This window comes from Nannobrachium achirus (genome assembly GCF_963921795.1).
Source record: "Nannobrachium achirus genome assembly, chromosome: 7".
Taxonomy (NCBI): Eukaryota; Metazoa; Chordata; class Actinopteri; order Myctophiformes; family Myctophidae; genus Nannobrachium; species Nannobrachium achirus.
Genome location: NC_137816.1, coordinates 53540263 through 53554361, shown reverse-complemented (window position 1 = coordinate 53554361; position 14099 = coordinate 53540263). Strand labels below are relative to the sequence as shown.

Here is a 14099-nt window from a genome sequence, read left to right as displayed (position 1 = left end):
CACTAAACGCTTTCGAGAGTTTCAAGTGGGCCCAGATCCAGATCTATCATGAAAATATTTGCAGGAATAATGTCTTGTACTGTATGTTAAAATAGTTTTGAGATATTTGTGTAAAGTTACCATTCATGTGTTGCAGATCTATTAAGGCTCGCAATCTATCACATTGTATTTGTCAAAAGTCAGGATACATTTACTCAAGTAAAACATCTGAGTACTTCTTCCACCACTGATTGAGTGGTCAGTGTGATTTGGACTTTGTTCTCTTCCCCGTCCAGCTGCTGCTGCGGTCGTCTGGTGCGGCAGCACGTGGGCTTCACGGCCAGCCTGGCGGTGAAGTACTCGGACGTGAAGCCGGGTGACAATGCCAACCTGTCCCTGCCAGAGGTGGATCCACGGTGGACCGTGGACAGACACACAGAGGAGAGCCCCACAGATGCCTACGGAGTCATCAACTTCCAAGGGGGCTCACACTCGTACAGAGCCAAGGTTAGTTAGGACCGTTTTACACTTCGCTCTACAAGTATGCAAGTATTGTGTTGTGATGCATTTAGAGCTTGTAAATCAACTATTTTCGGGCATCTGGTTGCACACTTCTCTTATTCTTTTTTTCTCGGAGGAAAAAAAAGCTGCACCACTTCTTTTTTTTTTTTTTTTTTTACAATTTTTTTCATTGCAGAGATAGATTGTTGAAAATTGGTTTGCACAGATCCTAGGGCAGGACCAAGGAACAGGGCCAATGATACTGCTCTACAATAATGAATATAGATCTCTCAAAAGTTAACTAATGTTACACCGTGCCATGTAAGCGGCAACAAAAAACAAATCATGTTTTACTGTTTGTAAACATAACAACATAGCATCATTAAGTTGTTTCTTCCGACTCCTTCTAACCCCATGTATTCCTCGCATGTGTATGTTGTTTGGACATTTGTAATTTCCCCTGCAGTATCTACGTTTGTCCTACGACTCGCGGCCGGAGAGTGTCCTGAGGCTGATGTTGAAGGAATGGCAGATGGAGCTTCCAAAGATCCTCATCTCGGTCCATGGAGGTATCCAGAACTTTGAGATGCACCCACGCATCAAGCAGGTAGTGGGCAAAGGCCTCATCAAAGCTGCTGTCACCACGGGGGCATGGATACTCACCGGAGGGGTCAACACAGGTACGCACATGCACACGCCAAGGCTATCATAGTAAGCGTTTTTCATTGTTTTTCTTTTTTAAATGTTTTACATTTCATTTTGGGTTTGAATAGTTTGGTTGTTTTGTTATTTTTAGATTTTTTGAAAAGGCTTACATTTAGTTGAGTTTTGATTGTTAGTTTTAGATTTGTTTTATTAATATGGGGTATTCAGGAGGATTCAGCAAGCTTAGACAGAATAGAGAAAATAATTGGTCCAAGAGCTCACAACGTATGGCACGTGGTATTTCAGCATTTTTTTAAGACATTTTTTGAAAATGCTTCACAACATGAGGCTAAAGGGGCTTAAAACCACTAAAGCTAAACATATTGGAAGATACTTTTCAGTTTTTAGTTCTAGTTGTCATTATTTGGTTAGTTTTAGTTAACTATAATGAGCCTGGCACACACCCCTTTCAGAAAGGGGGGCCAGAGTTTGAATGGAGGCCAAAGAGAGTGATGCTGACATGACATGTCGTGAAAACCCTTATGTTCTTTCCCTTTGTTCACGACAGAATGGATATCGTCAGTCGGGTGGAAACCTTGTATCTCCTCATTTAGTTAAATATTGTATTTTTATTGAATCAGAATCAGTTTTATTTGTCACCCTATCACAGTTTACAGGTGTAAAGCGGTGGGTGATGTGCTCCATTGTTTTGTTGTAATCCGTGAGATAGAGGTAGGGTAGAGTGAGAGGAAAGGGATGGAAAGCAGGTTAATAAAACACATAAAGAACACTCAGTATACACCGATGTGAAAGCAGGTACTGTATATACAGTACATGATATCATATCATAGATCAATGCTATTGGTCACACTTTGTCCCTCCGTCTGTAATGGAATGCCCCAAATATCTATGCCAGGTTGAAAGTGGTTAACCACTGAAACTATTAGAGCTTCAATATATCTTTAAAAGTCCACGAGATCGGGGCGCCCGCTGGCTTTGTGGTCAAGGCGCTAACCACATACTAGGATGCCTGCTGGCGTCTCCGGTTCGATTCCCGATCCAGATGACCTTTGCCGCATGTCATTCCCCATCTCTCTCCCCGTTTCCTGTCAGTCTACTGTCCTGTCAAATGGAGGCATGGGGGGCCCAGAAACAAATCTTAAAAAAATAAAATAAAAATTAATGGTTTTGGTCATACAGGTTTAAGGTTTCCGCCTGACAGTGACCATATGCACTGTGTTGAAGAGCCCACACACACACACACACACACACACACACACACGCACACAAACACACACACAATGACGTACATCCAGCACCCTCGGTGGTGCCTGCTCACCAGACTGTGGCTACTCTAGGGATGGGACGATAATCGTTAGTAACGTTTATCGTAATAAAAACGACTCACATTAATAATTAATAAAAAAGTATCGTGGAGATTTAAATTTATCGTGAAATTATCCTCTGTCATGCACTGGGATCAATTCATCTTTTATTTGCCGAGCTGCATATACGGATATTTTGATTATCACGATAATATCGTAAATCGTATATATGTATTTTTTGTCACGATAATCGTGACATGAAATCTTAATATCGTCCCATCCCTAGGCTACTGGCTAGTGTTTCTCGGGCTACAGTTAGCTTAAAAGGAGGCCGCGACGACATTGAAGTTGATGTTGTGTTTGTGAATGCAACAAAGGAGTGTGATGGAAGTGGTCTCCACGTGGCCAAGCATTTCATCCCCACTCCCTTTACAATCTAAATACATATAAACACTATAGATTGACTGTGGATTTCACCCTCGGTCACATAAGCACCACCTGTATGTAGACATGGATCCTTTCTCTTCTTGTTGTGCTGATGTAAGCACATGCTGTCACACCTGCGTGTGTGTGTGTGTGTGTGTGTGTGTGTGTGTGTGTGTGTGTGTGTGTGTGTGTGTGTGTGTGTGTGTGTGTGTGTGTGTGTGTGTGTGTGTGTGTGTGTGTGTGTGTGTGTGTGTGTGTGTGTGTGTGTGTGTGTGTGTGTGTGTGTGTGTGTGTGTGTGTGTCTGCCAGTAGTGGAAGAAGTACTCGAAAAACTGCAATATTAATTGAATTATTAAAAAATAATGTTTTAAAAAAAAATTAGATATTGGTCCAAAGTTCATGTAAAAAAGGTTCTGTGCACGTGACGCGAAAATCCCAGGAGGAGATAGATTTTAACTGTGTTTCATATAATTCAAAATGGTGGGAGATCTAAAGGTCAGAGGTCAAAAGTCAGCGTGTCAAAGTTGTTCGGCATGAGGAGACGCATATGTGTGTATTGTGTAGGTTTCATGGCTGTGGGTCAAACAGAATATGAGCTATACCTGTTCAAAGTTTGCACTTTCAAAGGCTTCCTACAGCGCCACCCTTTGACCAATTGTTGCGAGCTTTGTGTTTTCGCCATTTGGCATAGTCCTCTGCCATATTGCTGAGTTTCGTAAAAAGCAACTGCACGGTCAAGCCAGGACAGAAAAAGTGGCGGAAGAATAATAGAAACACCAATCTCAATAGTGGCTTACAAGCCCCTTACAGGGCTTGGCCACTAATGAAAAAAAGAAAATTAATAAAAAGTACAATATTTGCCTCTGAAATGTAGTGGAGTAGAGGTTTAAAGAATCGTAAAATGGGCCTGGGTAAAGTAAAAATACCTTAATTGTACTTAAATGCTGTACTGGAGTAAATGCACTTAGTTACTTCCCAACACTGCTGAGTCAGTGTGTCATTGCGTGCGTGTGCGTGTGCGTGTACTGTGCTGGTCGAGGCGTTGTCTGCTGCCTCGGTGCATCAGTGTGCAGGTATTGCGGTGCGATCATAGTGTTTAAATTCATTTACTCACACAGGGTCAATTACCCACAGCAGTGATTATACTGCTAATGCTGCCTCTTCAGCATTACCCCTGGCCAAGCTGGGACACACTCCCCATGCACTAATTAGTCTGGTACCATTCTCTGCTGGTCGTTAAGTTGAGGGTTAGGCATGCTTATTTGCTTACGCCCTAGATTAATATAATATCTAACTCTGACTTGGCCAAGAGAGTGCCCGCCGTTTTAGGGTGGCCCTAGCGACAGCTGGACTCTGGATCTTTAAAATCTTTAACGATTTGGAAATTTGGTAGCGTCACATACTACAGGAGAGTAATGAGATTCAAATCATCCTCTAGTGCTCTGGTTCTCAACATGTAAGTCAGGTCCCCACATGACTTGGGTGGGTCCACAGATGACGGTTAAAGGAATAGTTCACCCCCAAAATGACTTTTTTTCTATTGATTACTCACCCCATGGAGACTTGAGTTTAATAATGTTTTGTTTTTGTTGCATTCCTAAGCCAATAATTTGATTATAATGAATTTACCCCCATCGATTCCGGATGGAGAACTAAATGCATTTGGGTCTCTATCCGGAATCAATGGGCCTACAAAGAGTCTCCTCAAATTATTGTCTTAGGGTATGTGATAAAAACTAAAAAATATGGGGTTGAGTAATCGATAGAAAAAAAGTCATTTTGGGAGTGAACTACTCCTTTAAGTGACAATTTAATTACTTTTAACACGTTGCAGTCCGAAATAGAATGGTGGTTGGTAGATTAGCCGTGAAATTTCTATTATTGTATTGTGATCTGAGACATAATATTATGTTTATAAACATGACCCCGCAGCCCCTCCATCTTGAACAGCGCCGCTGTTTTTTCTTTTTTTTTTCCCCCCAGGCCAGTAACTCACCATGATTTTCTCGATCTCCGTTGGGATAGAATGGGGGTTTTGGCCGATCGTCGATGTCCCCGTGCGTTTCGCGTGCGCGATCCTTTCACGTAAATGTCCCCGCAAATAGTCCATGTGTGACTGAAGAACAGAACTGAAAAGTTTCGCTAGCATAGCCCCAAGCATGGCTGCAGGAGGAGCTCGAGTGTGTAGACAGTAAACGGATGGGTGGAAGGTGCCTTGGAGAAGGAGAGGCGCTGACGTCACCTCTGCTTCATGCACGGTCTGCATGAGCCATCAGTGCACGAGTGGTGACTAGGGAAGGTTAGACGATCGCCGATTTTCGGATCAAAAGCTTTTATTCCGGTTTTAAAGACAAAGTCCGGGAATAGACGGCCTGGCTGAGAGTCCCTGGGGGGATGTGCGATATAGTACGGTTTTAACATTAAGGGGCCCCCCTTGGCTTAGAAGGTGTTAACTCATACCCTGCCAAACCCGAGGAACCCGAGAATTTCGCGATGTCCCTCCCTGCCACGCCCGAGGAACCCGAGAATTTCCGCCATTTTGAAAAAAAATGATAGCGATCGCGAAATTGCTTGTTTAACCCCCATACAACCCCCATACAACTCAGGTAGCAGACCTCCAAGCTCACAACAGTGTAAAACATAATGGCTGCTATCTCATGAATGCCTGAACGGATTTCCATTCGGATTTCTTTGTTTGAAAGCTGTGAGCAATGTGGACACACGTGGTGCATTATCTAGGCATGGGTGTGCATGATCCGTGCACTATGAATTACATGGAAGTCTATGGAGACGAATGGCAGTTAAAGAGTACGAAGGTATTGTTAAATGGCAGCATATGAGTTAACAATTCATGGTTCCATGGACCCTACATTGAGAGCCCCTGTTCTAGCACTCCTTACTGTCCATCTGAGCTTGTTGCAAATTTAGATATAGCTTCACTTTCGGGCAGAAATGTATCTCCATATTTTAACTAATTCGCTGCAAGTTCCAGGATGCCATAGACTTCCATGTAATTTATAGTGCACGGATCATGCACGCCCATGCATAGATCATGCACCACGTGTGTGCACGCTGTTCATAGCTTTCAAACAAATAAATCTGCTTGGAAATTATTGTCTGTCCACAGATGCCAAGTATGTTATTTAGACGGATGCTAGGTTTGAGGTCTGCCAGCTATTCCAGTTAATTTATAGCACTTCATAATTGTCTCTTAGCGTTCTACTTAACACGCCTTGGTTGACTCATGCTGATCCTGCACCTTGTAAGTGAATCTTTTAAACACATGAGTCCTGGCATCTCTATTTTGGGAAAACATTCCCAAAATAAAGCGCAAATCAACAATTTTCTATATTTGTCGTCGACAAAGTATATAGGGCTTCAGTGGTTCAGACAAGAGGTGGAGTTGAACTACATGCAGGGCTGCAGTGCCAACTAATAATTATCTCAAAATGTTTTTTATTTTATTTTTATGGTAAAACAATGTAATTCAGGCCATGGCTACATGAAGCTGGATATTTCGGTCTCGAAGCTGGATATTTTTTAAACTGGATAAATAAGTGAAGACATTGAAATATATCCTATTCACTGGATCCGTGTAGACACGGTACCCGGATATCTCTTAAGACTTTACTGTGTGTGTGCTTGTCCCCCAGTGGAGGTCTGGGGACTCAGATTATTTTAGACCTAGATATCTTTCTCGTGTGGACCTAGATATTTTTCTATGTGGATATCTGAAAAACCGGGATATATGAAAAATCCAGCTCCGTATAGCCATGGCCTAAGTAGAATGATTTTTATAACAAATGTAACCCTTTATGTGAATGTGAAATCTGAATCATGAATGAAAATACTTACTGTTTACCCAGCCATTAAAAAATACGTTTTCGTTTTATATTATGGCCCAAGGATAAGCTTTCACATTTTGGTGTATTCTTTTGGCATAATTAGAAATGTTTTCAAGGATTTCTACGTGTTGGTTCCAGCAGGATTTGTCATAATTGATATTTTAATGATGGGTTGTTTCTACAGCCATGGCATTTTGGCATAATTAATAGATCCTGGAATCCTAAATGAGGGCAAAGATAGACAGGTTTTAGGTACTATAAAACCCCATGTATGGACGTTTGTTGGGTGGGAAAAAATGCATGACATTGACATTTGTAGATCAGACATTTACTGGATATTTCAGAAGATTTAAACCACTTTGGACGTGCAAACTGGGTAGTTAGTCCTAAAGATCAGATTTGAGAAACAAATCATATTTGCCTGCTTGATGTGAACAAAGCCTTATTGATGGCTGTACCCTCTCTCTCTACCCAAGGTGTGGCAAAGCATGTGGGCGATGCTTTGAGAGAGCACTGTTCCAGGTCCTCCAAGAAAATTTGCACTATCGGCATCGCTCCCTGGGGGGTCATCGAGAACAGGAACGATCTCATCGGGAGAGATGTAAGGTTTATCCTCCTTACAATTACACTATATTATTTGTTAGTAGTTTAATTTAACCACTTTCAGCCTGGAGTCCCTATTTTAGGCATGTCATTATAGGCGAAACAAGCAGTGAAATGTTGGTGTGACATGTTCCTCAAGGCTGCTAACAGCACTACAATATGTGTCTAGATTTGACAAAGACTAGGTCTTTAAAAAATGTATTTTGTTATGTATTTTTATTTCATATTAAAGTAGACTTTAGCTATTGAAAAATAGTAGATATACAAGCTATGAGCTTGTAGATCTGCTATTTTTGAATATTCTTGAAAATGTGCAAATCTTTGAATATATATTATTTTTAACTCGTATCTTTGCTTCTGGGGGGTCCCTGGAACGACATATTTTGAGATGGGGGTCTGTGGCCAAATATCATTTTGGGGGTCCTTGACATTGAAAAAGTTTGAGCACCACTGAAGTAGAGAATCATAGCTATGAAATGAAATAGTGGTTCTGCAGCCCACCGGCTTTGGGTATACAGGTTATAGAATTGTCTGTTTGTGTAAAACTTCATTCTGCGTAAACAGCCTTGCAAGGCTTTTCAGTCTCTCCAGAACACACCTCAATCTAGGTCATTCACACAGCCCACAATGCATAGGCTCTGATGGATGGGAACTTGCACAGCTATACAATTTAATACAAACAATATACAAGCAAACAATATAATAGTAATTGATAATACTGGATGTAATAAAAAAAATAAAGAATAAACAACAAATAAACTGCAATAACACAGCACCTTTTTTCTCCTATCCATGCCAAACGTTGCACACACACTCCTTGGCTGCCAAACCACAACCTCCACCCCTCATTTCTCACATGCTCCTCTTCTAGCGCCACCATGAGGCAGATTCTTGCAAAACACATTTTTGGACACTGTGCTTACAGATTTTGCCCTAAAATCCCGCAAAGCGGTACACAGTATCTCTAAAGTCATGTCATCAACATGGATCTGTCCCATTTCCCCTATTCCCTCCTGATTGGCTACCATTGCCTTCTAAAGTTTGTGTATGCGAGCTGGCGGTCGCGTATCTCCCGATTAGAGAGTCTTACTGGTTGTTTAGAAGCGTTAACGTAGTATTTAGAGATTTTAGACAGGAAGTACAATAAGCCAGACGTTTATTACCAAGTGTTTATGACTTTATTGTCTGACAGTGTACTCCCCCTGCTGTGCTGTAGGTAACGGCTCCGTACCAGACCCTGCTGAACCCTCTCAGTAAGCTGAACGTTCTCAACAACCTGCACTCCCACTTCCTCCTGGTGGACGACGGCACCGTGGGGAAGTACGGCTCCGAGGTCAAATTGCGCCGCGAGCTGGAGAAGCACGTCAACCTGCAGAGGATACACGCACGTAAGAGCACACTCACCCCAAACCTGCAGGCAACGTTTTCAGGCCAAGGACCCCTTAGTTGGGAGAGAGATGAAGCAGGGACCCCCCCCCCCCACAACCTTCATCGCGGCGTTGTGAGCTTGTAGATCTGCTATTTTTGGCTAAAGTTCTCAGAATATCGACACCAGGTGGTTAATATAAAAAAGGAGAAAAAAACATTCTAGTCAGCTGTCACTTTTCTAGTCATTTGGAGGACCCCCTGTATTAACTCCCGGACCCCCTTGTTTGAAGACCCCTGCTGTAGAGAATTCGGCTGCCATGTTAAGTGGTTAGGTGGCTGGGCTGGATGCAAGCGCTTTCAAGATTCTCAAGTGGGCCCTGATCCAGAAAAGGTTGGGGAAACCACTGCACCAAGCCTCTCAATTGACATCACATCAAGTTAAATTAAACCACAGATGGGATTTGTAATTCGCATTGAGCAGCGATACTGACTCAATACAAGGTTATTTGTGGTCAGCATTTCCTTTTAACTGACTGGAGAAACTCTCTGCTTGTCTGCTGTTGGTCACATGCCAGTGATGTTCAGAGGGAGGAATGTCCTTGAGGCCATGTCCACCCCAGGGAACCCTCACCAATCACAGCCATCCACTTACACTTTGCCCCGTTGCCAAGGCACAGTGTGGGAGCTACCCCCATGCCTGTCACTGGGATCACCTGATCGCAATTATATGAGATAATTGACATTATTTAGCATAATCTGTATGAATTCATCTGTTGAAAAGAGCTTGTAGATGGGCTATTTTCACTATTTATTTAATTTTTTTAAGTATAACATTATTAAATGCATGGCATTTTACACGTAGCCCCTGGAAAATGATGAATAGACTGCATTGCATTTATGTAGCACTGTAGCACGATTTCTGTTTATATTGAAATAACATGGATCTGAACTTGATGCTCTTGTTTCTTTCATGTGTGTGTGTGTGTGTGTGTGTGTGTGTGTGTGTGTGTGTGTGTGTGTGTGTGTGTGTGTGTGTGTGTGTGTGTGTGTGTGTGTGTGTGTGTGTGTGTGTGTGTGTGTGTGTGTGTGTGTGTGTGTGTGTGTGTGTGTGTGTGTGTACTGTAGGTATTGGTCAGGGTGTACCTGTGGTGGCCCTCATCTTTGAAGGGGGTCCCAATGTGATCCCCACGGTGTTGGAGTACCTCCAGGAGAGCCCCCCAGTGCCGGTGGTGGTGTGTGAGGGCACAGGCCGCGCTGCTGACATACTGGCCTACATACACAAACAGACCGAGGAGGGAGGGTAGGGCATGCAAGCGCACACACACACACACACACACACACACACACACACACACACACACACACACACACACACACACACACACACAGTTATAGTTAACCTTGTCTTTTTGTTTTTTACTTGCGCCAGCAGAGCATCCAAGTACTACTTTCGGTGCCGTCTGTTTCCGTCCAACAGTACTTTAGCTCACAATAGAACCGTGTTATACAAAATGTAAAGCCTCAACTCTTAGTGCTCGTCAGTAGGGATGGGTATCGTTCACCTTTTAATCGATACGATACCTTTTTCGATACCTGGGAATCGATACGATACCTTTTTCGATACCATTTTCGATACTTTTTATTTATTATTATTATTATAATTATTATTTTCCTTTTTCTATGGGCTATTTTATAGACGTTGGATCATTATCATAATAATTAACATTATAGGCTATTCTCTGCTATTTTCACACTAACGAGTATAGCCTACTAAAGCAGTCATTACATTTTCAGTGGCCCAACTGTTACAGATGCTACCGGCAAGGGGTGCATTCAAAAGTATCGAAACAAGGTATCGTTCGTTTTTACGTGAACCGATACCGATAGTATCGAAGTCAGTGAATCGATACCATTAAAAGTATCGTCGACGATACCCAACCCTACTCGTCAGGGGGGGGGGGGGGGGTCCCCAGTTAAAATATTTTTTGGGGGTCGCGGCCTGAAAGGGTTGAGAACCACTGCTTTAGCCAACAGAGCGACCTGATATAAATAACAAAGCGCAAGTTGGCACCTCGACTTGCCCACCCACATACAGCACTGAGCACTCATCACTCTACTTGCGTGCTCTGCTGGTCGCACTTGTCGTTTTCTACGGAAAGTGACTATGCGTGCACGAGACGCAAGTTGGCACCTCGACAGAATGCAGTCTATTTTTTGTCACCTACAGTTGTTTGTCAGGTTGTGTGTTATCTGGCTGTCAGCATCGGAACATTTTGATCTCCCAACTACGTACTGTAAATAAGGGCAGGCTGAGTGTGGAGCAGAGGCTTTCATTGACAGCACAAGAGGCTTTACAATGATCACGATTATTTTGCTCAATATTGTAATCATGTTTATTACCGGTATTAATAATGCTGATTGGTGTAGAACTGTAGATTAAGTGTGTTTTATCGTATTCTAAATGCCTTTATTGTTCATTAGAACAACATTTTTGTTCAAATAGATGAATAAATTAAATGGCCTGTGATGTTAATATCTCTGTGAGCCTGATTAGTTGGGAGATGGGTTGTATGTAAGCTCAAAATCTTTGTTAAATATCTGCATTTTTCAGCAAAGAGCCCTGGGGGACTCAGGTAAACTACGTATAGAGTTTCAGGTGTTAAAAACGTTGTTTAATGTTGCGGTAACAAGGTGCAACTTGCAACAACTTACCAAATAAAATGAAAGTTACGTATGTAACTACGGTTCTATGAATCCCGAATGACCGCCAGTGCTTTAAGCACCGAATATTCCCCCTCGCGCATGCGTAGTTCGAGTGTTTATACCAAAAAAGTCACCTGTGACCCCCGTATGACCCGGTAGTGGTCCATATGTACCGAGGATCATCAGGGAATCAGTCCCTACAGAATTCTCTCGCAAGAATGCGAGGATTTCATTCTATTTCATCCCTCCTGACCGCCAGAGGCGGTGCTTTAAGCACTGAATGACGTATACCAACAAAGTCACGAGGAATCTCCAATACAAACCTCAGTGGGTAGAATGGGAGGACTCCGGGCGAAGGACCACACCCAATGGATGTGGGGTGGCAACGTTAACCTTGTAGTATCGCATGACTCATGGCTCGCATGGCCGTGAGTCGCGGTGGCCCGTCGCTGGCGACCCTCCACCCGGGTCCCACGGCACCTCTCACGGACCTCCGCTGCGGTCACCCCGTGGTCGGCGGCGCGAGACCCCCGCAGGGTGGCTGCCTCACGTCAACCCTCCACCGGGGTGTCTCTCGTGGACCGCCGCTCCTCAGGGGGGATCCCTCGCTTTAATAACTTTTTATTATTAAAAGTTATTTTTCATTAGGAAACGTTTTCTTTTTTTGTAATGTTATTTCCTAGTGTTGAGTGCTGCCTGTACGTTCTCCTGGTGGAGGGATAAACTGAGCCAGCCGTATAGGCTGGTTAAAGTGTGCAGTTGATAGCACCTTGGGGATGAACGCAATATTTGGCCATGAACGCAATATTTGGTCAAAGGGTGACGCCTGAGCCGTCTGCGTTCCACCTCAGACATGACTCATCGCGGAGAGGGCATGGAGCTCCCCGACACGCTTCGCTGACGTTATGGCCAGGAGGAAGGCCGTCTTGCAAGACAGCCACTTCAATGCTGCCCGCGCCAAGGGCTCAAATGGAGGCCCGCATAAGGCATCCAATACCAAATTAAGGTCCCATGCTGGAGCTCTTGGGGGGTTCAGCCTCCGAGCCCCCGAGAAACTCAGACACCATCCACTAGCTCCCTACTGTGCCATTATCGACTCTCACATGATGATGAGATATGGCCGCTACATAGACTCTTAAGGTAGACGGGCACCGGCCTTTACCAAGAAGCGATTGTAGAAAGCGCAAGACTATCGGAATAGAGCAGTGTACCGGATCCTTGCTGTGGACCTTACACCAGTTGGAAAAGAGCTTCCAGCGATTGCTGTACTGTAATCTAGTGGAAGTGGCTCTTGCGTTCAAGATTGTTTCTTGAACGGAGCCCATACAGCTGCTCAGGAGTGGTTCGGGCCCTGTAGCAGCCAAGCACAAAGCTTGAGGCGTTGAGGGTCGGGGTGCCAGATCTGACCCCCCAGCTGCGATAGTAGGTCTCGCCTGTCGGGGAGGCACCATGGCATCTCACGGCTGAGCTTGTGGAGCAGGGGAAACCAAGTCCTCCCCGGCCAGAAAAGTGCTATCAAAAGAACTTTGTGACCTTCCTGAAGAACCCTCTGGAGAACTAATTGTATCAGAGGAAGAGGTGCGTAAAGAAGCGCATCTGGCCAAGGGTGAGCCAGTGCGTCCTGGCCCAGAGGACTGGTTGTCTCCGCTAGAGAGAACCACAATGGGCAGTGGGCTGACGCCTCCGAGGCAAACAGGTCCGCCCTGCCGAAGTCCCAGATGGACTGCACCACCTCCGAATGGAGGCGCCACTCCAGAGAGATACGGCAGACGCCTGCCTCTCCAAAAAATGGGCAGAAGTTCCAGAATGTCGTCCACCCGGCGGGGGGACGGACGGGCTGTCATACGTAAGTAGGCTAGCTACAGCCGATGCCATAAGCTGGTGGGAGGGAGCGCTTACACTGCCTACACCAACAGAGGCTGTCGTTGTTAGAAAGTTAACACAAAATTATCAAAAAAGATTATAAAAATATATATTCTGAATTAAACTATAAACTACAGAAAATTAGTTACACAGTAGCAGCTGTAAACTAGGGCCTAGCTGTAAACTAGCGCCTAGCTGCCTATGCCCACGCAAGGTTAACAAAAAAAAAAAAGAAACTAGATTAGAAAAAAGAAAAGATTCACCACGCTACTAGTAGCTGTTTATTAGCTAACCCTAAACGCCCTCAGCTGCCAACCCAGCAGGGGAAATAACAAACGCAAGCTGCTATAATAATAGCTATTAGGCACAAGCCTCTAGACTAAACCCTCACACTGGGAGCGGGGAGCGTTAACGCTTGCCGTTGTCACCAGCGGGGACCAAAAAACAACGAAAATCAATCGCTATAAACAGCGTGTATCAGAAAAAAGAAGGAAAATGCACTTTTATCCTTAATGATAATAGTAACGCCAACGCTAACGGAACCGTCTACTATGGACCAAACAACCTTACATTGGAGGGAAGCGGTGTGGACGCAGCTTTTGCCAACATAGGTGGACAACTATCAAAGTCAGACTGAACTCAACCGAGCGTCGTCTTAAATGCGGATAGCAACGCTAATAACCCTACCTTCTGACCGGAGAAGAAGACCCTTCCTTACCAGCGAGAGGAGTTGAGAACGCCATAGCGTGGACGCTTTGTTTGTTGTTGATAAAGTTGCAGTCCCCGGAGGGCGAACACTTCGCTACTCCGGCCAATGTATATGGCCGCGGAACTACTAGCA

General features: G+C 44.1%; 1 protein-coding gene across 7 annotated transcripts in view; it reads left to right on the top strand.

Annotated features, from left to right (window-relative positions):
* Positions 1-351: 351 nt before the first annotated feature.
* Positions 352-14099, top strand: part of trpm7 (transient receptor potential cation channel, subfamily M, member 7) — a gene marked incomplete at its 3' end in the record, with an annotated part of 60440 nt that continues 46692 nt past the window's right edge. For 6 of the 7 annotated variants that reach the window (XM_080730729.1, XM_080730727.1, XM_080730728.1 and 3 more), the window contains exons 1-5: positions 352-486; positions 947-1160; positions 7198-7322; positions 8541-8712; positions 9818-9992. In XM_080730729.1, the coding sequence (XP_080586855.1) occupies positions 995-1160; positions 7198-7322; positions 8541-8712; positions 9818-9992 (638 nt within the window). In that variant the 5' untranslated portion in view covers positions 352-486; positions 947-994. Of the gene's footprint in view, positions 487-946; positions 1161-7197; positions 7323-8540; positions 8713-9817; positions 9997-14099 lie in introns of those variants that run through there. The other variant, XM_080730733.1, reaches the window with a different exon arrangement.